Source organism: Sander vitreus, chromosome 3 (assembly GCF_031162955.1).
Source record: "Sander vitreus isolate 19-12246 chromosome 3, sanVit1, whole genome shotgun sequence".
In the NCBI taxonomy this organism is placed as follows: Eukaryota; Metazoa; Chordata; class Actinopteri; order Perciformes; family Percidae; genus Sander; species Sander vitreus.
The window spans coordinates 22,111,832-22,137,901 of NC_135857.1; the positions used below are offsets into that span (position 1 = coordinate 22,111,832).

At 40.0% G+C, this 26,070-nt stretch overlaps 1 protein-coding gene across 4 annotated transcripts in view; it reads left to right on the top strand.

Moving 5' to 3' along the window:
- LOC144513061 (cell adhesion molecule DSCAM-like) overlaps positions 1-26,070 on the top strand; it is a 103,487-nt gene that overhangs the window by 50,681 nt on the left and 26,736 nt on the right. For all 4 annotated transcript variants that reach the window (XM_078244129.1, XM_078244139.1, XM_078244143.1 and 1 more), the window contains exons 2-9: positions 8,576-8,722; positions 9,422-9,700; positions 12,187-12,462; positions 13,403-13,699; positions 14,844-15,116; positions 17,051-17,329; positions 17,574-17,693; positions 20,301-20,480. In XM_078244129.1, the coding sequence (XP_078100255.1) occupies positions 8,576-8,722; positions 9,422-9,700; positions 12,187-12,462; positions 13,403-13,699; positions 14,844-15,116; positions 17,051-17,329; positions 17,574-17,693; positions 20,301-20,480 (1,851 nt within the window). The remainder of the gene's footprint in view (positions 1-8,575; positions 8,723-9,421; positions 9,701-12,186; positions 12,463-13,402; positions 13,700-14,843; positions 15,117-17,050; positions 17,330-17,573; positions 17,694-20,300; positions 20,481-26,070) is intronic.

The following is a 26,070-nucleotide window of genomic DNA, read 5'->3' on the forward strand; positions in this document are numbered from 1 at the left end:
TAATGGCACAAGGGGTGCGAAGCAATGACAAAACACATCATTATACTTAAATGCACATTTGTTGTTGGCGCTTCAGTGACTCTTAGTCATATAATTGAATGGGTAGATTTAGAGATTCAAACACAGGCATGTTTTCAGGGCAAGATACAATAAAAAAAACTTCTCTTATTCTCTGTTATTGATCCAAAGAGCCTCCAATGGCAGCAGTAACATATCCCTAAAATCTAAAAGTCTCAGCATATCATTATCTTTCTATTTTTTAATAAATCTATTATAATAAATATAAGATTTTATATTATAAAACTAAATGTTTAACAAAGGTGAAATATATCTTTTTTGGTTAATGTCTAAGTAAAGTGAGGTGTTTACTCGAAATGGGCGTTTGCGACTGCAGGATTTCATTGCAGTGTTCTGACACAGCCAACCTCTGTTTTAGCATTCAGGACACAGAGGAAGAGACAGAAAGGGGGAGAAAGAGAGCGACCAAGTATTGGAGAGAGAAGAAGCAGGAGAGGAAGTAGAATGAGCCAAACAGGAACACAGAGGTTTTTGATTCTGAATAAGAGACAGAGTCTCTGATGCCAAAACTTTCACTGAACCAAGGATGCCTTCTTCACTGAGGCTTCAATGGCAGCTCTGTCATTTACTTGTATTCCTAAAATCTATTCACACAGCAGGTGCACTGAGAGAAAGACATTTTTATAGGTGACATTTACAGGTGCTGAAGGCTTTTCTTATTTGACCTGGTTATCATATTTGAAAGCTAATCTGCATTTGTTGTTGTCCAGTCTGCACCATATTGTTTATTCTATACCATCTCAAATGTGATGTTTAAGTCACACTGATCAGCCAGATGATGGCACGATAAAAGTAACTTTATATTTTAACTGCTTACTCATAAGCTATATTATGTAGGATTGATTTTTTTTCTTCCGATTTCCTGCCTCAAGACAAATTCACTGTTCACTCACTGTTTTTCATGATTTTCTCACCACTTACAATTTCATGCAAAATCCATTTTCATTGTTTTTCCCACCAAGTTATTAGAACTATCTTGAAAGTTTAGAAATGACAAACTGCCTACTTGACAGCAATGTTGAACATTCATATTGTTTGGCTGTGACACAGAAACAAAAGGATCACAGACCACATTTGCTTCAGATCCAGAGCGTCTCCAACAGATCAGCCATGCTAAAGGCATTTTTCCTACAAAATGACTCACTCTCCACAACACATTTCCTAATTTTACATTTTAGCTGCTCAGATTACACCTCTACAAGTTACCCAGTGCTTACACCTGTGACCAGGAATTATGGCCCATCCTTACATATCCACACACTTACTGATAGCTAGCGGAGAATGCAATCAATGCAATCACGAGGAAGCAAATAATACACTGAGTCGTAAACATCAGTGGTCACAATACAGCACTGACGGTGTTTAACTGTCTTATAACTAATAGTTTGACAATTTCTGGAAATATGGTAATTCGCTTTCTAGTGTTGAGTTAGATGAGAAGATTGATATTTCATGTTTGTCCATTCAATGTACTAGCCGGTTACCTTAGTCTGGCTCTAAGACTTGAAACGGGGAAACAGCTAGCCTGGCTCTTTTCAAAAGTGACAAGATCTGCCAACCAGCATCTCTAAACTTCACAAATTAAGACGTTGTATCTTGTTTATTTAATCTGTACAAAAACTGAAAAAAAGTTTAAAAAGCAGTCGTTAAAGATGTTTTCACTGTTTTCCTGTCAGATCATTTATCCTGTGGTAGTGAAAGGGCAAGACATTGTGTCTCTGTGTTTCTTTAATCTCACTTACATTGAACACATTTTTAGATGCGCACTATGAATTACAGAAAATACTTTGGTACCCACAGTACCCCCAGAGTCCAGTTTCCCTTTATTAATTGAAGTGCGTTGTACACTTCTCTCAAGCTACCAAAAATACGGCAAATGCGTACTGTAATGTGACATAAACATTAAACTGTAGCACCCTTTCACCAAAAATGTAATTTTTTTTCACAAGCTGCTTCTTTCTCCTGGTGTTAAGTATTATGTTATTTTTCCATTACTGTACTGTGGCATCAGAGAGGGTTGTATACATTGATTTAAAGAGTGTTGCAGTAGTTTGACCATTAGCATGTATCTTATTGATTCCAGAGTCATCATGTTAATTAAATGGATCCGAGAGAGAGCCACAGTGTCTGCATTCACCCAATGGTCTGCTATGTGCAGTAGCTCGCCTACAGTACACTGTCAGGTTTAGGCTTTAGTTCAGTGTGATATACAGTAGTTTCTTCAACAGTGCATAAGAGTCATTAAAATGGCTGTTGATTATAATGGTAAATCTAAATAGTTGGACAGACACATGAACAATAGGTATTTCATGGTTTGGTCTGCAGAATAGTCATATACTCATTTCAGTTTCTTTGCATGCATCCATGCAGCCCTGAAGAGCTCTGCAGTGGCGAGGTCAGTCCTGCGATCTGACCTCAATCAGCTCAGAATAAAGCTGTGATCCGACGTCTGGCCCCGTGCGCCCTGTTTCGCGATGCAACGTACCCCCGACTCTGAGCAGGCAGAAATTAATCTAAGAACACATCGTTCACTCCTTTGACATTACCACCACAGGAGTCAATGCAGTGTTTCCTCTTTAATGTTTTTTTAGTACCCAAGAATTGTATTCCCACCTCTGATAAGAAGATAGACGATAAAAACACTTCATGGTAGTATTGTTCTGTGAGGGCCCACCACTGCAGAATTAATCCTCTGTATCCAGGTTAACAGCACACAATTATCAGGAATAGCAGTTTTAAGCAATATTTGAGCTAAAATAAAAGGTTATGTATCTTTTAAACAGATGCAGTGTGCAGTAATACCATGATAGACAGCAATCTGTTTTTAATTTTAACTTAATGTCTGAAGTGACTCAGGAGAGTTGAAGTGGGCCAGAGAAGTTACCAGACAGACCTAGCACATTCATAAGCCCATTTATCTTCTCTCTGTCTCTGCTGACCCAACTAGAACTGGGTCCCTCCTCACTGTCTGACTCACTGTGTACTGAGAGCCAGTCCCACCTTCCTCTTTAAACAACAACAACTCTGACTCACCAACTCTACTCCAATAGATTTCTCTCTGCACTAAACATTTTCAACCTACTGCATTCAAACTGTACTCACATATGATATTTAGTGTAATATCAGTGTTGCCTAAAATGAACAAAATATGGTCTGTGTTTGAAGTATAATCCATCTAAGAAAGTTCATCTTGTTGAATAATGCAGCTTTTGCACTTATCTTGTGAAATGTCTCAACATCTACTGGATGGATTGGCGCAAGTTTATGATTCCCAGATGATAAATCCTATGACTTTTCCTCTTGTGTTCAAGTTCACATTTGTAGTTTCGAGTGAAATGTCTGAACAACTATTGGAAACTCCAAAAAAATTAGTTCGGACAATGATTTTTCCCTCAGGATGTATTTGAATAACTTTGGTGATCTCCTGACTTTTCACTTGCCATCATCTGATCAAGCTTTTAAATTAATCAAGCTGAATGATGACTGAATACCTGTAACACTAAGGGCATCCCATCACCCTCAGCTGTACTTTGTGTTTTTTAGTGCTAATTGACAAATATTAGCATGCTAACATGCTAAACTAAGATGTTGAACATGACAAACATTATAACTGCTAAAAACCAGAATTTTAACATTGCATTCAGCCTAACAGCCTCATAGCATCTACAGTATTTTAAACCATTTTCAGATTCACTATGCCAGCAGATCATCAGCACCACACACAATTTCAGATGCAAATTAAAGCTGCAAGACCACCAAGTACCAAGTATAGGGGGCAAGGCAAACCATCACCAATGAAAAAGGAACTATCTGCTGAGTTAAATGATACCCCACACAAGAGTATACGAGAAACGGGTCATTAGTTATGAAAGGGATATGGCAAACCATCATCAATAAAAAAGGAACTCTCTGCTGAGTTCAATGATACCTCATACAAGACTGTACCTTAAACGGTTCAAAAGGTATGACGGGGGCGTGGCCTAAGTACTGGGGCGTGGTTAGACTATAGGAGGCGGCTCAATATCACATGTATACAACACATCATAAGTTTCATGTGAATCGGATGATGTTTGTCATATAAGGCTGATTTCCTGTTGCCAGCAGGGGGTGCTATGGCCAAAGTCTTTTCATCTTTAAGGTCTTAAGATGGGAAAAGACCAAATTTGAGGTCGATTGGATGAAATCTCTAGGAGGAGCTCGTTAAAGTACGACACGTGGAAATTTTTCCAAATTTCAATTCAAAATGGCCGACTTTTCTGTTTAGGGTATGACTTCAATGAGCTTTTTTGTAGGTCTTGACATGCTACATATGCGTACCAGTTTTCTACGTGTAGTCTATATCTTTGACGTTCCACTTCCGGGATTGCTCCGGTGCCGCAGGAAATTCTGCCGGATGTATGTCTTTTCGCCGATGTCCGTTTCCTTCCGCTTTCTTTGTGTTGGAATTTTAAACTCCAGTGGATTTATGAGGACTATGGTTAACTGCTCCTCAGATCTCTGCATGGTAAATTGAGACAGCTAGCTAGACTCTCTGTCCAATCTGAGTTTTCTCTCGCACAACTATTTTACAGCGGCTCCGTGCGGAGCTTAGCCCATGACGATTGTGATTGGTTTAAAGAAAAACCTAAACCCTAAAAATATAAACATTTTCACCAGGTCTGATGCATGTGCAAAGTTTCGTAAGTTTTTGAGTATGGGAAGGTCCCCAAAAAGGCGATACATTGCGCAAAATAATAATTCTTTCAGTTTCGATAAGGCCCTAAAAATAGGTTTATTATTAGTAACATGCCACAAATATGAACCACTTGCAACCAGATTTGACTAAAGATGTTAATTTTGCACTGACGATTGGAATAAAAACAATGGCAGTTTATGCACTGTAATTCACTCTCGTCCAATACAGATTATCAGCTAAGATGTGACCACCTTGGCTCTCATTTAAATTACAGCGACTTCAGAGCGTCTGTTGGCAGTGAGGATGCTGTGACACTAGCTCATCTGTACGTCAAGGCTTATTTAGCCTGCTGAGAGTGAGAGCCCGCTGTTCGTATTAGATTCTGTCTCTGGCAAAGTGGGGATGATTAGATAAAGTGTGTGTGGCCGAATGGAGCACTTTTTCACTTTACAGTAGCAGTGCCTGTGAATGAATGGAGGGATGGGCTCCACTTTCTGACAATAACACAGAAATCTCTGTCCAGAGGATGTTTAATGCATCTGGGAACTGAGGCCTCAATTACTGCCTTAATTAATCCATGGCAGTTTATACACTACACTGCAGTACACTACCAGTTTACCATTCTTACTATTCTGCATAGTTTCTTACTTGATATACTGGCATTATGGACAGCAATTACTCGTAAATGCTGAGGCAGTGAGCGAGTTAAAGACAGTTTAAGCAGTGGAATTAAAGGTAGCAGGTCGCCGAGAAGAAATACAATAAAATACAATTCAGTACAATAGCTCTTATTTTGAATCCCCTCCGTACTGTAGCATCCCCTCTGCCTGCACTTCATTCTATCATAACACAATAACTGAGCTCTGACGTCTTAAAAAGGCATTGCAAGAGCATAGAGGTGCTTGAAGAGAAAATTGCAGCAGCTCACAGCGGCTGGAGTGAAATACCATTTTGTCTCACTCAAGATGGATTCCACAGCGAGATTTCAGAGGACCAGTACAGAATCAAAATGGAGAAGCCAGAAGAGAGGAGAGAAAAAAGGAAAAAAGAGGCAGTATGTGTGGAGTGGACAGCTTTGGACGAGATGTCTCAATTTTGTTTTTGTTGCTGCTTGATAATCCATATTTTTCAGGGTTTTCACCTTTTACCAATATAGTGTTATTTATTAGTAAGCTATTTCTATTTTTTGTATTGCTTATGGTACTGATCACTGCCACATGCGATCAGTAACAAAAAGTAATTAATAACAATATAAGAAGCATTAATAAGAAATACTGAAATACAAAGCTATACAAAAAAGAAAACAAATGATCTCTCCCTCTACTGTTGTAGCTACAGATGTGTACAGAACCAGTGAAGAAAAAAGCAAAGGCGATGATCATAAACAGCAATGCTTTCTTTTTCTACATCTGGCCCCCTCAACCTCTGCGAAGATTTCCTCCCACCAATGTCTTGCACACTGGCATGCATGCATGGCTGCCGGCATCTGCACACACACACATACATGTACACACTACACTGTCACACCCTCCCTCCTTCTCTCCCTCCCTCCCTTTCTTTATAGATTCCACTTGCTGGTTGCCCATTTAACAGCCCTGTATGTAAACCAGTGAAACCCCTTCAGGACATCAAATCTGTGGAATCTGCTGTCGGTTTTATCTAGGTCAACGCTTACAATAGCTGTGCAGTTTTTTCTTTTTCTCCCGCCTCTCTCTGTATTCCCCCTGTTTGCTTAACCCCACGGTTGATTTTTCTTTGCATGTATAAACATCAAAAATGCATATGAAATGTAAGCATATTATGCATGCTTTGCTTCTTTTATACATATTAGTCTCAAGTGGAATATTAAAACATGTAGCGGTTTGATGTTAACATTAGTGTAAAATCTAATGTTTAAAGAAAATTACATTTAGGTTCTTTCTCATTAATACTTGTTGAGTTAACTGGTTTGGACTGTGCCGTTATTTTCTCTGGTAACACTGCAACTTAACACAGCACTGCAGCGTGACATGTAGGAGAAATACTGCATTTATAACAGCTGTTTTCTCTCTGATCTATAGGGGATGGGGTTACGTGAACTAAAGGAGGTGGCATCTTATTTGTTAACCCGCACAGAAAAGAGAAACTTCTGCATCTGCTTGTCCATGCATTTTTCATAGGATCTTGACATGTCTATTTGAGAGGCCATTTTGACTAAAAGCTTAATAATAAATATTCTAACTACACCATAAATAAGCAGAAATATGTGTAATTCAGAACCTTTGTTTGTTTTTTTGTTTTTTTGCTTTTGTTCGACAGACTACTTCCTTTTTTAATCCTAAATCTAAAAAACACATCTTGCATGTTAACTGTCTCTGTTTTAGAGAAAAATCACAAGACAACCCACTGCTCCCTTTGTTCAACTTAAATGAATTACACACTGTTAATCTGCTTTAGCTGCTGCAACACAGCCCCAGTTCGTTATACTTTTGGATAAATTGCTGATATGACTGCCTTCAGGCACAGGGTGCAATCAAAATCAAATATGCAGAAATAATTTCTGTCAAAAATGTAACCTGCATCAGAGTCACCCAAGACTATACCAGTGTTGGTGCCATCTTCTTAATTATCTTCATGCACAGTCCAAGTAGTTAGATGTACAGGTATATTGTAAGACCTTCATAGCAAAACATTTGCTGCCATTCATTCTTGCACAGTATAAAAAACAACTTCCACATACATGAATTGCCAGAGCTTGATAATCCATCACAGTGAACACAACGTCTTGATTTGTTTTTGTTTAAGTTTCCCTGTTAATCGTAATGTCATAATGCCAAGTTTTCATATTAATGTGCACATTACGATACGCCCTGCTTACTGTCAATCAATTCACACAAGCAGGAAGAAATAGAAACCTCCTTCAGGAAATAATCCCACATGAAACATGTCACCTTACAAACTATTGTCACATCCAAGTCTTCCCGTTTTTTAATCTTTTATTCGCTTATACACAGGTTATTTAAAGCTTTCAAATATTATTGTAAATATTTTTGCTCTGTATTTTTTTCCACTCCCCATTTTGTATTAGAAGTTAGAGATGCAACGGTGATGTAGGCTTTTTTTTTAAAAAATGTATTAAGTATTTTCTGTGTATGTTTTTCTTCTGGACCCTGTTAACATTAGCTGTAGCTGTTACAGGGCTGTTTCTCCTCGGGCCTGAAAGGCTCCCTAAGCTGCCTCTGTCTTAGCATGCCCACTACTGTGCAGTGAAGACAATCTCCTGTAAATTGCTTTTTCGATCAGTTTTGACATCAATCTGCTCCCATGGGAATGTGGGCATTCATGTGATGGCAGAGAGGAAGGTTTCTTTCCTTATGGATGTTGACAACCCCACTCATCCTGGTTTGATCTGCAGAATTAACATAACATTACCCTACATACTGAACTGGCTGTGACAGCCAAGGAGGGATTGTCTCTCTGTACCAGACATTGGCGCCAGTGAGGTTACTGCAACGGCAGAAGTCATAGACAAGAAAATAAAATCTGTTAAAGGGCGAAGATTTTATATGCAGATCTGATTTCATGAATACAGTTTCTGCGTTTCTTTTTTATGGATACATTTTGTGTTCTGTCGTCTAGGTGATTTTACCACAATCAGGTGTTGTGTGCTGTGAGATTCATACTCCCACAGATTTGTAGTGCACTCTACAAACACCCTTTGGAGAAAGAAATCCTGTTGTGGCGGAGTGATTAAATTCTTTATACTGTAAAATATGTTTTGATCCTACATAACAACCACACAACTGTTGCCTTTCATGTGTTTCTTTTTTCTATCTTTTCCAGGACAAAGATATCTCATCACATCCACAGGAGCCTTGTATATTCTGGACGTCCTGCCTGAGGATGGGTTGAATAACTATCGCTGCACCACACGCCACCGCTACACCGGTGAGACTCGTCAGAGCAACAGCGCGCGTCTCATTGTGTCAGGTCAGTATTGCATTCAAACTGGAATCAATTTCATTGCAAAGACCATACATGCAGGACAAATACACATGTATATATTTTATTGGATACTTCCTGTAGATAATGCCAAATATTAACCTTACATAAACTTACACTTTCAAGTTGGATTTGGCATTATAAAACTGCAGACATCAAAAATGATTTCCACTGTAAAAACGTTTTCCCATATGAATTATGGGTCCTCCGCAGACATTTTGATTGATTTGCAGGCCTGTAACGCAAGACCAGTGAATTGGCTGGAATAGAGTTTACAGTCCAATCCTGTCATGCAGGCCGATTTACTCTAAGGTCAACAATGAATTACTATATGCAGCCCTACTTCAGGCCAGTCAGTAACAAGTCAACAACCATTGAAATGCTGCTGTACTGTGATGTAGGTTCAGCTGTATATTGTAGCATAGTTTGATAAATGAGGGCCATTTAAAATGTTTTGTATTTAGCATGTAGATGGATAAATGGATAAAAAAGGAGCAAAGCCATGTCTCTGTTTTGTTTGTGGGGGGCAATTTTAGCAACACACTGTTTCTCTCTTCTTTTCCTCACATAACAAAATATACAATATATAGAACTGGATCTTGATCCCAAGAATCAATATTGGATTACACTTTCAAGCGCCTGGCAACGCTCACCACTAATTAACACTAAATTCTCTGCTCCTTCCAGACACCACCAATGCTGAGCCAGGCATCTTGGATGGCTTTGACCACCGAGAGGTGATGATTAATCATCGGGTGGAGCTGCCCTGTAAGGCTTCAGGCTACCCAACGCCCAAATACCGCTGGCTGAAGGACAACAGCCCTTTGGAGCCTGACAGTCGCTTCCGCCAAACCATCACAGGGTTGCTGATAGAAAGCACACAGCCCAGTGACTCTGGGACGTACGTGTGTGAAGTGTGGAACAGTTATGGCAACTCTGAGGTCATGGGGCGCCTTTATGTCAAACGTAAGACTTTTTGTTTAAAAGGAGGGGATGTTACCCGTTTAAACTACAGCTGAAATAATTAGTTGGATAATTGATAAATTGATCAACAAACAATTTTTTATCATTTAAGTTGTTTATCAAGCAAAGATGCAAGACATTAACTGATTTGCTTCTTCTCTCTCTTTATATAATAAAAAAATTGAAAATACTTGAGTTTTGGACTGTTGGGGCATTTGTCAATACTTTTTAGACTAAATTGTTAATTTATCCAAAACGAATGTGTTAAATCTTTACAATTGTTGTTGGTTACTAGCCTGGCTCCGCCCTCCTACGTACTTCCGCTCAATTTTCATTTTCTCTGTCTGGGTTTGTGATATATTCTTGGGTTTTCTCTGGTCAAATATTTGGCAGTCCAATCAGTAAACAGAGGGAGTGGCTGAGAACGATGACGTTGAGGACGTGCACTAGAAAGATGCGAGCAAAGCCATTCGGTCCGTTGTGGCAAAGCCCGAGCAAGAACAATCTTTGCTGAGTTGTGTTGGTGGCCATGATGTTGTGGCCCTCCTCCCCACGGGGTTCGGAAAAAGTTAGATTTTCCAGCTCGCTCCGTTAGTGGTGAAGGAGTTGGCTAAGGCTAACGCTAACGATGCTAATGCTAAATATAAGCCGATAGTTGTTGTCGGTCTCCCCTCTTGTTGCACATGCGCATGACATACGTCACGACCAAACGTTAAAGATTGGTTATGGCAGATAACCAGAGTGGCTCTGGGCAGATCCAATAGATTTAAACTTCAACAGAGTACTAGGGGTGCACAGTATTGAAAAAATGTGATATTGCGATATCGATAATGAATATTGCGATATCGATATTAATTTTGATATTTTTAAACATATGTAAAATTACCAAAGTTATGGTAAAACACATCAAAATAGATTTATAACAAATAAAACAATTACAACACAAGCTTTATTTCAACTGACATATTGGACTGGTACAACATGTGTCTACAGAACAGGACATGTTTTACTGGTTGGACAGTATAAAATAAATAAATAAAGAGCATGTCTATAGAACAGGACATGTTGTACTGGTTGTATATACACTACAGTATAAAAAACAATGCAATGCACATCTGTTGGCTTAAAGCCAAAGTATTTCTAAGCTACTGAGAAGGAGGCATTACCCTACAGTCACATTAGCTACAAGAGACAGAGACAAAGCGACAGGCTACCATTCATTTTCAATGGGAGTGGCCGTTTGGCCACGAGCGACTGCCAATCAGAGTGGAGGCAGCGTGAGGGCAGCGTGACGTATGTCAGTGGCTCGAGTCGAAGAAAATAATTCAAGATGGCGGAAAATGATTCAGGACATCGTATTTATGTATATATCTGATATGTTTGGCATTTAATCTCATATATTGTGTTACTTTTATCGAGAAATAAATACTTTTAAATCCAAAAACATCGTTCTTGTGACTTAACAATACCTCTGAAGTAACTTTTAAGACGTGGTTTAAGGTAGCACCGGAGAATTTCGGTTTACTGTTGCCAAGCAACCAGGGGTAGGCTAGGCACAGGAGCGCCCACAAGCGAGTGCATGTCGCTCTCTTTTGTAGCTAATGTGACTGTAGGGTTACTTTTGGCCTCTAAAGTTTCTTTCGTTATTTCGTCGTCTCCCAGAGCAACACTCATTTTCTTACTTTTGTGTTGTATGTTTATACGTGCTCTGGTGTGTGTGTGTGGTAGAGCGAGGAAGAAGTGAGAGAGTGACGGCGATTTTCTTTGGAGTGAGTAGCGGCTCTAGAGTCTTAGTGAGAGAAACAAAGTGTCTCCCGTGTTCTTTCTGACCACGGTGGGAAATCTGGAGCAGGAAAAGTTAACCCTCTCCTTGATTTCATGTTGTGTATGGAGAAGGAGAACCAGATACAACGCTACCAAGGCTTGTGTATTTTTCGAGAGGTGCATCAAAGAGTATAGACGTGACAAGAGGCGAAACTCAATAGAACGTTGTGCTGCAGCTTGCAATGGAACTACAGCTCCGCCATTTGGACTGAATGTAACACAACGTTCTATTGAGTTTCACCTCTTGTTGCTTCTATACTCTTTGGGTACATGTCGGGCGGGATGCAACGCAAACAAAATATCACGTAATTATCGCGAGACTTTTGGTATAATATCGCACAACGTGATATCGCTATAACGATATTGAGTCGATATATCTTGCACCCCTCCAGAGTACCCGCCTTCAAGGAAGTTAACACTTGTCAATGGAGAGAGGCCAGACTCTCTGTACAAATGAAATGTACGAGAGTGTGGTAGGACCAGGCTAGTTGGTTACAACCTTTTCCTCTGAAATATTATGTAGTCATGCTGCTCAAATCTAACCTGACCTTTCTCCACTATCTGCCCTACTGTCTTCCTATCAATCTTACTGTCATTAAAACACAAATGAATCTTTGAATGCTCCTTTAAAGAGGCAAAATGTCTCTTATTTTTTGTGTGCTTAGAGCCCTTGAAGGCAGTGGTGAGCCCTCGGAAGGTGAAAGGCAGTGTGGGTAGCAAGGTGTCTCTGTCTTGTAGCGTGAGCGGTTCAGATGAGTATGAGCTTTCATGGTACCGCAACGGAGAGATCATCTACCCTGGCAACAATGTCCGTTTCACTGGGCTCAACCGGGAGAACCTCATCATGGAGGGGATGTCGAAGAGCGACGGTGGAGCCTACCAGTGCTTCGCCAGGAAGGGCAAGATGTCTGCACAGGACTTTGTGCAAGTCATTCTTGAAGGTAAAATGTGTGCATGTGGTTTTTAGGGTGGACCATTCACACAACTGCTGACCAAAAGCCACACTGCAGCAGCTGTCTTATGCATAATCAGTGAGTTACTAGAAACAGATTTAGACCTTGGAGATCAATATAGGGTTTATGTGTTAATGGCATCCTGCTGTGACTCTCTGCTATAGGCCCCCATTAGAAGGATCATCCCAGACTTCACAAATGCATACAAAAATATACATGCACACACACTCCAGAATCCAATTTCTTACCTTGGCAGCGTTGCTCAGGCAACTGTCTCCTGTGGCCAGGGAGCTGCAAAAAGAAGATATTGATAATCTATAATCATGTGGAACAGATCTAGATTATCAGAGAGTAGCAGCAGGCAGACATAGACATTTCAAAAACCAACCACTCTCAGTGTCTGGAAGAAAAGCTCCTGGATCACTGTTCATAATGAAAGAAAGGTGTAAAGACTTGTCAAAAAGTCATGACTTTTCCTTTCCCTGTGTTGCATTATTATTATTTGACACAAAAAGGGTTGCAAAAGATTGACCCCTGACAGCAAATAACACATCTGTTCACACATCTCTAACTGCCAAAGTCAGATTAACTAAACAGGCTTTAACTGATCTTGTAACTAAACATTTCACTCATTACAAAGTGAACTACCATACATACAGATACTGTAGGCATTTGGATACTAGGCCCTGGTTGGTCGATGGTAAGCCAGGTGTATGGCAGGATAAGTAGAAGTGCACCACTATAACTGGCTAACTTTAAAACTTTAAGTAAACTGTAGGGAGCCCGGTTGGCTCAGTTGGTAGAGCGGGCGCCCATATACAGAGGCCCTTTGCTGCATAAATCAATGCTTTTCTAATACCTTAACATCCCTTTTATTCACCATTGTATTCATGTCCCCAATCCTGTTTCACCTTGTCCCCCACCGCAGATGGTACTCCAAAGATCCTGTCCTCCTTCAGTGAGAAGGTGGTGAATCCAAACGAGCCCGTCTTCCTGGTCTGCAATGTCAAGGGCACGCCGCCTCCCAGGTGCACCTGGTCACTGGACGAAGACCCCGTCATCAAAGACAGCCACCACCACCTGGGCTACTACGAGACCCACGAGGGCCACGTCGTCAGCCAGCTCAACGTTACACACACCCAGGTGCAGGACGGCGGGGTGTACCGGTGCACGTGCAGCAACTCGGCCGGGGTTGTGTACCACCAGGCTCGAATAAACGTAAGAGGTGCTTGTCAAATCAGCTCCTCCAAGAACAACAATACACATACCTGTCTGTCTCTGTATGTCTGTCTGTGTCTCTCTGTCCAGCTGGCTGTTTTGTATTTGCAGTACATGAGCACTGGTTGTTGTTTTTGTCAAAAATGTGGATTTATTAGGATTTTTTTTTTTGGTTCTTCGCTTGTGATGATTTGATTTTTTTTCCCACTTAGTTTTTCTTAGCTTTTTTTATAGTCATTTTTAGTGCTAGTATTAAATATTTAATTATAATTACATTTCCTTTTAGGGTGTTCTTCACTCATTGGTCTTGGCTCCATCTGTTGTGTTCTTTTTTTGCATTATTTCCTTTTTCTCTACTGCTTGTATAATATTTATTATTGTTGCCTCGTCTCTTTCTCTCCAAATTGTTTCTGTGCTCTTCCAACATGCCTGTATTTTAGGTCAAATGAATTATCCTGGTTTGCTGCACATAAGCGTATCTGGATATTGGGTTCCAAAATGAGCTGGTTTGTAAATAGCCGGAAGAAAAATATATTTCTTCTGTTTGCATGAATAGATTTATCTGTGATTTGCTTGTGTGTGAGTGAATGAGTGAGTGAGTGAGTGTTCATGTGTGTCTGTGTCTGCGTGTGTTTATTACTCAAGCAGCCAATTCAACTCTTCAAGATTAGATGTTAAAGCGATTACTCTGTTTCCATCTTATGAGACACAGAATGTATTACTGTTATGTGGGTGAGCAGCAAGAGCAGAGTTATCAGTAAGTACCAGTAGTGCAGTGTTATCTAAATGCTCTGTTTTCGTTCAGATGGTTAGCACACTTTAATCTGGTCGTCCTTTCACTGCATTCCACTTAGAGTTAAGACTATTATCTTGTGGTAAAACAAAGAAGCTCCAAACAACAGTTCCTTTATATATCTAAGTATTTTGGTGGCAGGTATATGTGAAGCTGCAGAGAAATATTTTTCTGTTTTATGTTCTTTGTCAAGCAGTTAACCTTTTCTTGTTTAAATACTACAGAAATATGGAATGGCATCAGTCAGAAATATACTTTTATTTACAAAAACACCAAAAATAAAGCCCTAGTTATTTGTTGGCACTAGCCACTGAATGTCTTTAAAGAGGATCCTTTCTCATTCTCTGTCCCTCCTTAGGCCGCGCCAGCATTCGTCCAATGAAAAACATCACAGCGATTGCTGGACGGGATGCGTTCGTTCACTGCCGTGTGATTGGCTACCCTTACTACTCCATAAAGTGGTACAAAAACTCGGCACTGCTACCGTTCAACCACCGACAGCGAGCATTTGAGAACAACGGCACACTGAAGCTGACCAACGTGCAGCAGGTGGACGCTGGCGAGTATAACTGCATGGTGATGGTCCAACCCAACAAGATGGACTCCCAGAGTGTCCATGTTCTTGTGAGAGGTTAGTCCCATTGAGTTGTGTAGTCAAAGTAAATTGAGCTTAATATGCTGCACAACCTTCAGATGGGTTTTTTTCTCCCATGCATTTTGTGCATTAAGTATTTAAAAGCTTGCAGGAAATGTCAAGATACCATGCAGCTGGTCAAGAAACAAATTTTGATATTAATGTTCTGTTGGTAATTGTAATATACTGCAAAAGATGAATATGTAAAAACTCAAAAGCATAATTTTGTTCTTTAAGCTTAACATTTTCCGTAATTCTGTGCAAGGATACAATTTAGTTTTTACAGCTTGAGACAGACAGATATATGCTAAATATAGAGCTGATTTAATATAACTCATCAATCAAACCAGTCACTACAATGTTTTGTTTTATTTGATGAACAATGCAGTGCTGTGGTTGTTACGCAAGACATCATCTACTGTATTTGTCATCACGTATTTTTTTTGTTCAAGGAATAGGTCAACATTTTGTGAGATGTGCTCATTTGCTTTCTTGCTGAGAGTTATATTAGAAAGTCAATACCACTCTCATAACTTCCTGTGAAGTACACTACCGGTCAAAAATTTGGGGTCACTTAGAAATTTCCATTCCACTCCATTATAGACAGAATAACAGCTGAGATCAGTTGCATTGTTTTTTTTAACCAGGGCAGCAGTTTTCAGATAACATTATGTGCTTACATAATTGCAAAAGGGTTCTCCAATGTTTTCTCAGTTAGCCTTTTAAAATGATCAGATTAGTAAACAGAATGTGCCTTTGGAACATTGGATGAATGGTTGCTGATAATGGGCAATGTAGATATTGCATTAAAGATTAGTCACTTCTTTCTACAACAGTTGAGAACCGAGGCAGACAGCTATATCATAGATCTCACCAGACTTCTAAATTTATCTGATATTCCAACAGTATATCAGGGTACCTAATGAAGACTGTATCACTGCCACTGATATTACAGAGCTGAGTGACTGATCCCCACTGAGATCTTACAAATGTAATAGGTGATATGAAAATGGGCTTCCCCATTATGCCCAATTTCCTTCCCTCTGTACAGTATGCTAGGTTGTTGTCACTATATTACACTTACCAATGGAGCAAGGGAAACAGAGGGAGAGAGAGAGTGAGAACTAAAGAGAGAGCGATGATATAAAGCAACATTTCCCAGTGGTGCTATAGTGAGCGAGTGCATTTGTTAATTTACTCTGCTCATGCTTAAAATGCGGAAGTGTCTTTGGGGATCCCTGGAGTCCATTATCTCCACTTTGTTGTGAATTAAATAAGGTGCTAAAGTGCTGCTTATTTCAGTGTTATTTGAACTCACTGGACACTCAAACACAGATGACTTGTGTGATGGCTGGAGATTTCCCAGAGAATAGAGTGCAAGCAATTTGAATAGATCTTATTGTATAACTGTGTCATTATATTATGCAGCCAAATTGACTCTGATCACTTGTTGTTGTTTTTTTCTGAATATGCACTAGTCCTGCAATCAGGGTTTTTACATGGGTGGATAAAAAAGAAAATAGGAGATTGATGTAGTAGCCAGGCTAGAAAATAAGTAAGTATGGTTAGTAGATCAATAGATGATTATTAATAGACAAAGAGAAAAACTTCAGGTTCACTTCAGTTTCTTTTTCCAAGCAACCTGAATGAGTCACCTCAAAGTTTTTTTTGTTCTGTTTCTGTGTGCTCTTATAGCTTCTTGTGCTGAAAGGACTAAATGTTCCAGTCTGAGATTGATGGGGAATTATTGCAGAATGCTTTGGTATTCAGGTCTTTTAGGTTCCTTCAGTGACCTCTTTATAGGATGAGGAAGATAGTTAGAAGATTGTAGGATTACAATACCTGCCACAGAATCCAGGGAATTAAGATGGTCTTTGAAACTCACGGCTGAAATCACATTTGATCTTTGTGTCTCTTTCCTCCTCTATCAGTCCCTCCCTACATTCAACCCTTTGAGTTCCAGCGTTTCACCATCGGCCAGCGTGTCTTCATCCCCTGCGTGGTCATGTCAGGCGACCGCCCGCTAGACATCACCTGGCAAAAAGATGGACGGCCAATCCCCATCAGCCTGGGTGTGACTGTGGACAACATCGACTTCACCAGCTCACTGCGAATCTCCAACCTGACGCCCGACCACAACGGCAACTACACCTGCATCGCCCGCAACGAGGCTGCTGCAGTGGAGCACCAGAGTCAGCTCATTGTTCGAGGTGAGAAAACACAAAGGAACATATTATATATCTAATGGCACCTAGTGGACTACTATAATCTGTAGTATGTGTGCAGGTTTTCATTTTAAGCAATCCCTGCAGTGCCAAACATCACTTATTAGAGCCTCCTGTCTGGCTGAAGGTAAAATCGACTGGTGTAGTGTACCTCAGCTACAAGCATAATAAAGACACCCAAAAAAAAGTAATGAATCAATGTTGACTGTTACTTTATGTGTATGTACAGTTCCTCCTCAGTTTGTGGTTCAGCCTGAGGATCAAGATGGGATCTATGGGAAAACTGTGACTCTGAACTGCTCAGCTGAAGGCTACCCACCACCCACCATTGTATGGGAACACTCCAAAGGTACATTAAACACAGCATGAATTATCATTTGGAATTAAAAGCAAATTTCACTCTCGAATTTAAACTCACAGAATGAGAAAGCAGACTTTGGTCTCCTGAGTCACCAGGATGCTCTGGAATAGCTCCAATATATTGGCTCGTAATAATACAAAGTGCTTGTAAAACAATCAAACATGGAAGTTCATCATTTAAGGTAATTAACCCCAAATTTAATGGATATAGTGGTATAATTCACACTATGTTTAACACTCACAAGACAAACTGCAATCAATTTTCAAGAGTTATCATATGATGATCATTTTGCCAACTACAGTGCAGCTTTGTGTGCAGCTAGCAGGGCTACACCTTGGTCTCAGGTTGTGTTCCTTAAAGGTGAGCTGAAAGTGAGTGCTGTAGTAGTGCTTTTGAAGGAGAGTGGATTCCATTTGCTTCATCCACAACCAGAGCATCGGTGTGTGTGAATGCATAGACATACAAGCACACACACAGCCATCTGCTCTGTAAACCGGGGGTTGGAGGCTTGCAGGGTTTCACCTGCATGATTAGAGAATCATCAGAGAGAGAGAGAGAGAGAGAGAGAGAGAGAGAGAGAGAGAGAGAGAGAGAGAGAGAGAGAGAGGCAAAAACAGACAGATATACAGATAGAGTGTTAGCAGACGGACACGCATGCAGGCAGGGAGGCAGCAGGTGAGTTTAGCCACTAGAGCAGGGCAGATGAAAAGGGGCCCCATGTGTTTGCTCCCTCATCCATATAACCAGGGATGAAAGCTTCCCCAACAGAAGGACAACAACCAATGAAGAGTGATGCGTGAGTGTGTGTATTTGTTTTTGTGTGTGTGTGTGTGTGTGTGTGTGTGTGTGTGTGTGTGTGTGTGTGTGTGTGTGTGTGTGTGTGTGTGTGCACTAGGCCCCGTGATCAAAGGAATGAAAGAATCAGATGTGTTTTTCACCCTTTGATTGGAAAAGTGTGTGGGGGCGTTCATGTGTGTGTTAGAGACAAGCAAGCCTCATGCCTGATTAGTAATGTCTGACCATTACTGATCAGTACAGAGAGATTAGGCTGAACAGTGTATGTGTGTGTGTGTGTGTGTGTGTGTGTGTGTGTGTGTGTGTGTGTGTGTGTGTGTGTGTGTGTGTCTACCCAATCGTAGTTTACCCATCCAGCAGGAAGTGCCCCATGGTTCAGTTGGCCCGGCCGCAAGTTGGTTTTGTGTTTTGTTCGAGCCTCACATATTTTTACCACCGTTTTTTGCATCTTTCTGGGTGCTCTGTAATATGTTGTTATGTATGTAATAGGATATCAGTCAGAGCAAAGAAGCAATGAAAATGTATCCAGGGTAGGTGGCTTGGTATAAGCTATATTCTAATTTGTTGTAAGCCAGAGTGCAGTATATATATATATATATATATAGCGCTTTCATCACTATAAGAGCAGACCGCGCTAAAGACGTTAGCTTTATTATTTATTGTCAGTGACATTTCCTACGGATTTAAGGCCACCATTGCAGAATGAGATACTGTATTGTTTGACAATAGAACGAGAGTGATTATATCATTTTCTATTTAAAAGATAGGTATTAATTACGTGCAGGCAGCAGGCCAGAATATGTCAGAGATGCCAAGTCCATTTATTTCAACGATGCTTCAGTGATGGATATATCATATATATATATATATATATATATATATATATATATATATATATATATATATATATATATATATAGTGTGTCAGTTGTATTGGACTTTTAAGAATTGAGAAAAGACACGTGCACAGCATTACTTGTCTTGTTCTGAAACCAGACAAATCCATTCCTTTAGGATTAGTCTGTCCTCGACCAAGGCCATTTCTTCTGGATCTAGTATTCAACAAACATAAATGCAAAGAATAATTCCAGAGAGTTGACACACACAGGATTAAATAATCAGAAAAAAATCCACCTCTAGCTACAGTTAACATCTTTGAATCTCACTGGCTCGTCTCAGTGTTGAAAGCCAGCAGCAATGCAAGGCCTTTCTGCTTTGCTCTCCTTCTGCCTGTTGTTCTTCTGCATCAATCTGCTGTCTTGTTAAACATGAGCATTATGTCTGTTCTGATTGCATCACAACAGCAGCTCGGCCTGCTTCACTGTGCTTAGCAGCTGTTTGGTGGTTTAAGGATTTAGGCCTGGTGTTAAAATACATGTTTACAATCCTCCCTAAATCTGACAGGCTTTGTCATCAAATCTGTAAACACAGATGAATGGTCAAATGAATGCACGCACACACACACACACACACACACACACACACACACACACACACACACACACACACACACACACACACACACACACACACACACACACACACACACACACACACACACACATACACACATATACACACTGGAGGTCAACTCACTGATAAGCACTGTATCAGCATTATACATCTTTTTCTGTACTGAAAAGTACAGATCATCATATAAGCACGTGTACATTTAAACATACTGTAGGAATATATATATAGAGTTGGATATTATGTCTTGTGTACATGTACATTTTTTTTCTCATTATTTACAGTGTCTCTTCCTCTTTCTCTTTCCTTTGTCTTTTCTTTTCCTACCAGGTGCGGGCGTCCCCCAGTTTCAGCCTATCGCACTGAACAGCGGCTCTCGTGTGCAGCTGCTGAGCAACGGTTCACTGCTAATCAAACACGTGCTGGAGGACGACAGCGGCTTCTACCTGTGTAAGGTCAGCAACGACGTGGGAGCTGATGTCAGCAAGTCCATGTACCTCACTGTCAAAAGTAAGAGCCTGCGTCTGATGCACGATCAATAACAGCTGATGGGCAGTAATCATTGTGTATTTAATGTCTGGGCTGCTGCAGCCACAAGCAGCCATTAAAAAGGATTCCCAGCTGCAGGATTTTACAGATCGCTATACTCCTCGTAAAGTTGATTGGCCAGACATTAACTTTGTAAAAGAATGAAAGGAAGTCATTTTCACATCAGCAAATTCAATAGACAAGCTGTGCAAATGATGAACAAACTGAGTCTGAGATTTACAGATGATGAGCTTCAGCTAAATAAAAAACACTTCATAAGTTAAGCAAAGCATTAAAGGGGTCATGATTCTGACCAAACCTTTAGTACATTTGTTGAAATAGTGGAGGCTATGCTCATGTCCATGCTCATAGTAACAGGACCAGGAGTTATTGAGCATTTTTCTGCACGAACCTATCTGTATGCACACAGCTTATTCTCCTGTTTCTGAGTATATGTAAGCATGTTACTGTTTTTCTGTCAGTCGTCGGCATGTTAATATCCCCGACCACAGGTCTCCTGCCTCCAGAGGGCATTAGCATGTAGCTCCCCCATAGAGCTAGGAGTGGCTCCTCATGGTGCTCAGATGTGAGTGGGGCTTATTTTTCTCTGTGCTACTGTTTTCAAACTGGAGCACGAGGAGCCCCACTGACGGGCAGCCCTCTCTCTGTCTCTGTCTCCCTCTCTTCCTCTTTCTGTGTCCTCATCAGCCCAAAGTCTGAGACATAGAACACAAATGTGTAAAACGTGTACATGTACTGTACAAGAACCTGACTTACATTTACAAGGAACACACATTAAACTTGCCATTTTAAGTGATGAGATGAAAGTTGTAACTGACCCTGACTTCTGACCTCTCTGTAAAATGGGAAGCCAACACAATCATTTTTGTAGAACTCTCCTTCTGGATAAATCAGCACTTGTTATCATTAATATCAGCTGGCATGCCATGGATATTCATGTGTCACTGTAATTAAGCTTTGCAGTGTACAAGGTTGGGAGCTGCCACTGTGTGAAGCCGTCAATGCTACAACGGCAGGCTCAGAGAAGAACATGCTCAGTGAAGAACACGCTCTCTGTATTTTCATAGGTCAGTTTGCTGACTGTAGCACCCAGTTGCTATGCAGTTGACCTATGGCTGTACTAACCTTTTTTTCTTTCGTTTTCTACCAAGCAGAGAACAAACACTGTGGCTGCATTTGCATTAGACTCAACTCCCAGTAGCATATCTAAGTCCAAACACTAAACATTGATTTTTAAGAAATGTTGAACACTAAACATTGATTTTTAAGAAATGTTTGATTTTATTTGAACTTAACTTAAGTAAGCTACAAGCAAACAAGGTGTTGTGTCATACATATTGTGTTTTAGCTCATATAAAATACATACTAAATGGTAACCGCATTTGTTCATGATATGCTTGTACCGTATCTACTGAACTCCATTATACCAATATGAGCCCGTCAAAGAGACGACTCACCATAAACAAGTATGATATCAGGAATCCAATCAACAGTGTTGTTGCACTAAAGTACAGCACAGATCGTCTCCTTTTCTCGCTGACCTTTTTGTTTTTGGTCCAGTAGGTCTTTTGGTCACTTAGTGATGTGATCTGGCTGTGACAGTCCCCTGAGTGTGGGTTTTGAAGGACATGAACTCCAAAATATCTATAAAGAGCAGTGGTTTATCTATATATAGATTTGTTGGTGTACATCTTGTAGTGATGTGGTAAATGGGGGCGTGTGAGAAGTAAACTGAGATTGCACGCGTAGTTTCAGTTTCATTGCTCTTAGTCAGTAGTACCATCTAACAGTAAAGGAGAGAGAGAGATGTGTCTGTGTGTGTGTGTGAGAGAGATGGGGTTTGACCCACTGAACTCACTCTGCTGTCGCTCTAGGCTTTAGTTTCATGCTGTTCTGGGCTCTATCAAAGGGAATTTTTACAGCTTTAGTGCTAAATAATGTAGGCGTATTTCTCATAACTAGTAGTTTCATTAACTTGAACCGTAATGCTATCATTATTTACAGCTTTTATTATTTATATCAAAGACATGCTCATGCTTTTTTTCAAGTCATTTCATGAAAATTAATTGAGTTGTAAGTTTTAATTGCAAATTATTTTTTTCTTACCACAAGTTGAACATGGTTATGTACATAGTAAGTGGACCCATTAACCCAAAAACTATAGTTCGTTGCTTGACAGTTACTCTTACTGCTGACAGAAAAATACTGAAATTCTTATATAACTTTTCTTTTTGCTATTGAACAATTCTGACACACCTGCACAGAGCCTCTTCTTCTAACCTTACAAATGCCTTCAGGAAATATGCAATCGTACAATTACATTACAAGTACTATAGAATTTTTCCCAACATAAAATTATCTTATTCAGAACTACTGTTATCTCAATACATTTGGTCCTAAATGCACAATTAAAACACATTTATTTTACTGAGCCTTTGTCCCATGTAATGCCTGCTGTTAAAAACTTCTGAATATCATTTTTACTATTTGCAAACATGCAGCATTACTTTTTGCAGTTATCCCTGAGTTAATACACTTTTCCTGCAGCCACGCTATTAATAGGAAAATACCACAAATTACCATATACCAAACTCCAAAATGTGTTAGTAAATCTGCTGCAGGTTTAGTAATATTTTGCCACAGTAATCACAAAATCTAACTTTAGTGCTTGAGTATCTGGTTGGTTGTTTTGCAATTAACAATGCCATCATGACATCCCCAGAATATGTGAACATGTGAGTACAATTCTTTTTTTACACTCTGACCATTTACTCCCAAATTACATTTATCTTGCAGTGTCATTTAAAACCTTCAAGTCATTTATGATTCAGTTAGCATTGACGTTTCATCTTCACAGCTTGAATAATTCACATTACAGGAAACAGCTGTAAGTTCATTGGGCCTATGATAAAACTCTGTGCTGTTCTTCCTCCGCTGCAATTGGCTGCTCAGTCATTACATGCTGGCTCAGCCACATGCTTGTCACTCATCAACAGATCACATTTCATGCCCTTTAAACCCCAAACTGTAGTCGTTCACTCAAGATGCTTTCTGTAAAAGTGTACTTACTCGCATGACTGGTTTAAAAAAGGGGGACCATTACTGTGCTCCAACACCATAATGTCCATTTCTCTATGTTTGTATGTGTGTTTGTGTGCACATTTCTTTTCATGTTTAAGCATAACAAACTTTAGGTATATTTTACTTTTTGCATGTGTGTTTGCAATTACATCGGTTTTTATTTGTGTATCCATTCATGGTGCATTGTGTTCAGTCTGCTTGCATGCACCGTGTGTGATTTTGTGTGTGTGTGTGTGTGTGTGTGTGTGTGTGTGTGTGTGTGTGTGTGTGTGTGTGTGTGTGTGTGTGTGTGGGTGGGTGGGTGGGTGCGTGTGGGTGCATGTGCATGTTATGAGTCGCTGGAACTCTTGAGTGCATTTCAGCCTCATTTAAATCCGTCAATACTTCAATTAGAAGCCGACGAAGGGGCTCAGGGGATGAGCAGTCCGCATGCTTCTTTTGTGCATGCACTCTCTGGCTGTCTTTGTTTCTTACATTTCCAGCAATGAAAGAAAGATTAAAAAGTTAAATAACACATTATTTGTTTCATTTTATACCCTTGTTCATTTGCTGGCAGCTGTGTAAGTCCTCCAAGTGTCTAAATCCCCCACTGCCAACAACAAAGCCTGCATTTATTTACCATTTACAGATTTTTTTTTAGCTTCATTGAATCTGACTCTTGACTCTTCTAACAAAATAGTCTTAATCTCAGATGAATATTAGAGTAACATTTAAATTAGGGCTGTCAATCGATTAAAAAATGTAATCTAATTAATTACATGCTCTGTGATTAATTAATCGCAGACATAATTAACGGTGCCTGAACCGATACTTTTTAAGAAAGTAAAAAAAGAAAAGAAAAAAAAAAAGGGTACAACAGTTGGTGACATCAAAGAACGGCTTGTTTATTGCTAAGGCCATATGGTCAAAATTAAATGATTTAATAAAAATGTATAACAATAACAATAACTTATTTCACTAGTAAATTTCTGTTGAACGACAAAAACAACAACCAGATAGGAAAAGGACATTTACAATAACTTCAAATGCACCACGAGGCTGTAGTTTACCAGTTTCATTGAACGCACCGGTTGTGTTGTTTCTCCGACGGCAGCTGCAGATTGTTACATCCCGGTGTTGAATCCTCTACAGTAAAACACAGTCACACTTTACACCGTTTAGCGTTAGCTGTCAGCATTTTAACCGTGTTTAATCCAGCTACTAGCTAGCGGTAGGCTAACGTTAGCTGCTGTTGACTATTGTGTTAACTAGCGTCACGTGCAGCGGGGTTTGTGTTTCCTGTAACGTCTGTTTCAGAGCTGCAGAGAGAAGCGCAGACATATCAGTGGCACCAGATTTTCGTCTGTATGCAAATGTCAATATGGAATGGCTTAATCTGCGTTAATTTTTTAACGCGTTATTTTTTCTCAGATTAATTAATCGAAATTAACGCGTTATTTTGACAGCCCTAATTTAAATACATCAACCGTGTATGCTGCTCCTCCGCGTCTCTGTGCATGTTTTGCTGTAAATCCTCTTTCTAAATCATTCACAATGTCAACATAGTGAATCCTGTAAAGTGACAAAATTGTTCTGCTTGTTCGTATAAGGCGGCAGGGTTGTGTATTTATCCTCTCTAAAAACAAAAGAGCAAATGTGTGTGGAATGGATTAAGCAGTAGGTGTACGGTATCTACTCTAGCGTAACAGGGAAAAGTGAGCATGTCTGGACAACTAGCTTGCATGTGGCTTTAGCATAAATCTTTTAGCATCATATCATGTACAGCATGTAGCCATCAAGTGCTAAGACATCATTACAAGGTTCTCATTTTAAAACGAGTCAGCTGAAAACATTAAAAACTCAGACATTGCATTTGACTATTAATGTAGTCAACGTTAGCTTAATTATCTAGCTAGCTACAACTGATCAAATCTGCCAGCGTGTTACTGTAACCGGCAGATTTGATGTTCGCTGGCTGTAAATGCGAAGCTGCTTTCGTCTACCTCTGTTATGGGCCGTCAAGAAAAAATAACTTGACAGGCATATCAACACATTTAGCAATTCTGCTTGAAAAATTATACATACAAATAATTGTTTGATCTCTAATTCCATCTGCAAATGCTTAAGACAGTTTCACCACCACGGTCATTTGGTAACTTGGAATTTTATTATTATACAAGATTTAACCCGCATGTCTCTGCTGATGACCCATCTTGGTAAGAGTAAAGCCTCCTCCACATTGTTCAGTCCCTCACCTCCTGTCTTTGTCCCCCTCCTTTTCCCCCTCAGCTTTCTTTCTCCCTTCTCTCCATTCTTCCCACTCACACTTTATCCTCTACCCACCGTGTTTTATTACCAGGACCCTGTAATATCGCTGGATATTAAAAAATATACATCAACCAAGCAATTATGGGCTATCAAAAAGAATAGGTTTAGCCCGGGGCCCTGCAAGTGCTGCACGGCAGATGCATAGAGATGAGAGGAGGAGGAG